The sequence below is a fragment of the Eimeria mitis genome, genomic scaffold (genome assembly GCF_000499745.2).
Source record: "Eimeria mitis Houghton genomic scaffold, Emh_scaff5547, whole genome shotgun sequence".
Lineage (NCBI taxonomy): Eukaryota > Apicomplexa > Conoidasida > Eucoccidiorida > Eimeriidae > Eimeria > Eimeria mitis.
This window is the reverse complement of record NW_013573818.1, coordinates 925-2,400: the sequence shown is the minus strand read 5'-3', so window position 1 is coordinate 2,400 and position 1,476 is coordinate 925. Positions and strand designations below refer to the sequence as shown.

The 1,476-nt window shown below is 36.2% G+C and overlaps 1 protein-coding gene across 1 annotated transcript in view; it reads left to right on the top strand.

Moving 5' to 3' along the window:
* EMH_0082700 (uncharacterized protein) overlaps window positions 1-853 on the top strand; it is a gene marked incomplete at both ends in the record, with an annotated part of 1,717 nt that extends 864 nt beyond the window's left edge. The window contains one exon of the mRNA XM_013500567.1: window positions 818-853. Within this exon, the coding sequence (XP_013356021.1) occupies window positions 818-853 (36 nt within the window). The remainder of the gene's footprint in view (window positions 1-817) is intronic.
* Window positions 854-1,476: the final 623 nt, after the last annotated feature.

Here is a 1,476-nt window from a genome sequence, read left to right as displayed (position 1 = left end):
AAACCCTAAACCCTAAACCCTAAACCCTAAACCCTAATTTGTGTGTGCTGCAGCTGGCTGCTGCTCGGCGTGTTCGAGCTGCAGCAGGCAGCGAAGCAAAAAGAAACGTCAGCAAACCCTAAACCCTAAACCCTAAACCCTAGACCCTAAACCCTAAACCCTAAACCCTAATTACTGTATTTTGTTTGCTTTTGTTCTGCTTTGTTGTATCTTCTTTTTTGTCTCCTTTTCTGTCTCCTTCTTTGTCTCTCTTTATTTCTTTTTGTCTCCTTTTCTCTTTTTTTTGTTTCTGTCTCCTTTTCTCTTTTTTTCTTTTTGTCTCCTCCTTTTTGTCTCTTTATTTATTTTTGTTTCCTTCTCTCTCTTTCTCTCTTTATTTATTTTTGTCTCCTTCTCTCTCTCTTTCTTTCTTTATTTCTTTTTGTCTCCTTCTGTCTCTTTATTTCTATTTGTCTCCTTCTCTCTCTCTCTCTGTATTTTTTTGTCTCCTTTTTGTCTCTTTATTTCTTTTTGTCTCCTTCTCTGTCTGTCTCTCTTTATTTTTTTTGTCTCCTTTTTGTCTCTTCTGTCTCCTTTTAATTATGTTTGTCTCCTTTTTGTTTTTTTTTTCTTTTTGTCTCTTTCTTTGTCTCTCTCTTTATTTTTTTTTGTCTCCTCTCTCTCTCTTTTTTTATTTATTTTTTTTGTCTCCTTCTCTCTGTCTCCTTCTCTCTGTCTCCTTTTCTGTCTCCTTTTCTGTCTCTTTTTAATTATGTTTGTCTCCTTTTTGTTTTTTTTTGTTTTTTTTGTTTTTTTTTTTGTTGTTGGGGTGTCTCAGCAGGAGAGAAGAGAAAGAGAAGGAAGAGGTAACTAGTATTATTTTTTTATTTTTATTTTTATTTTTATTTTTATTTATTTATTTATTTTATTTAGTTTGTTTTAATTTATTTTCTTCTCGCTTTACTGTCTCCTTTTTTGTCTCCTTTTTTGTCTTCTTGTTTTCTTTTTGTTTTTTTTTGTTTTTTTTTTGTTTCTTTGTTTGTCTCCTTCTTTGTCTCCTTTATTATTGTCTCCTCTTCTGTCTCTTCTTCTTTTGTCTCCTTTTCTTCTGTCTCCTTTTCTTTTGTCTCTTTTTCTGTTTTTTATTTTTTGTTGTTTGTGGGGTGTATGCTGAGGTGTCTCCTTTTCAGGTGTCTCCCTTTCTTTTGTCTCCTTTTCTTCTGTCTCTCTTTCTTTTGTCTCTTTTTTTTTGTCTCTTTTTTTTTTATTTTTTTTTCTGTTTGTGGGGTGTATGCTGAGGTGTCTCCTTTTCAGGTGTCTCCTCCAGGATAAGCGTCCATCCTGCTGTCTCTTCTCTCCCCTTTAGACATACCCGTCTACAGCAGCAGCAGCAGCAGCAGCAGCAGCAGCAGCAGCAGCAGCAGCAGCATCAGCAGCAGCAGCAGCACCAGCAGCAGCAGGAGCACCACCACCACCACCGCCACCACCAGCACCACC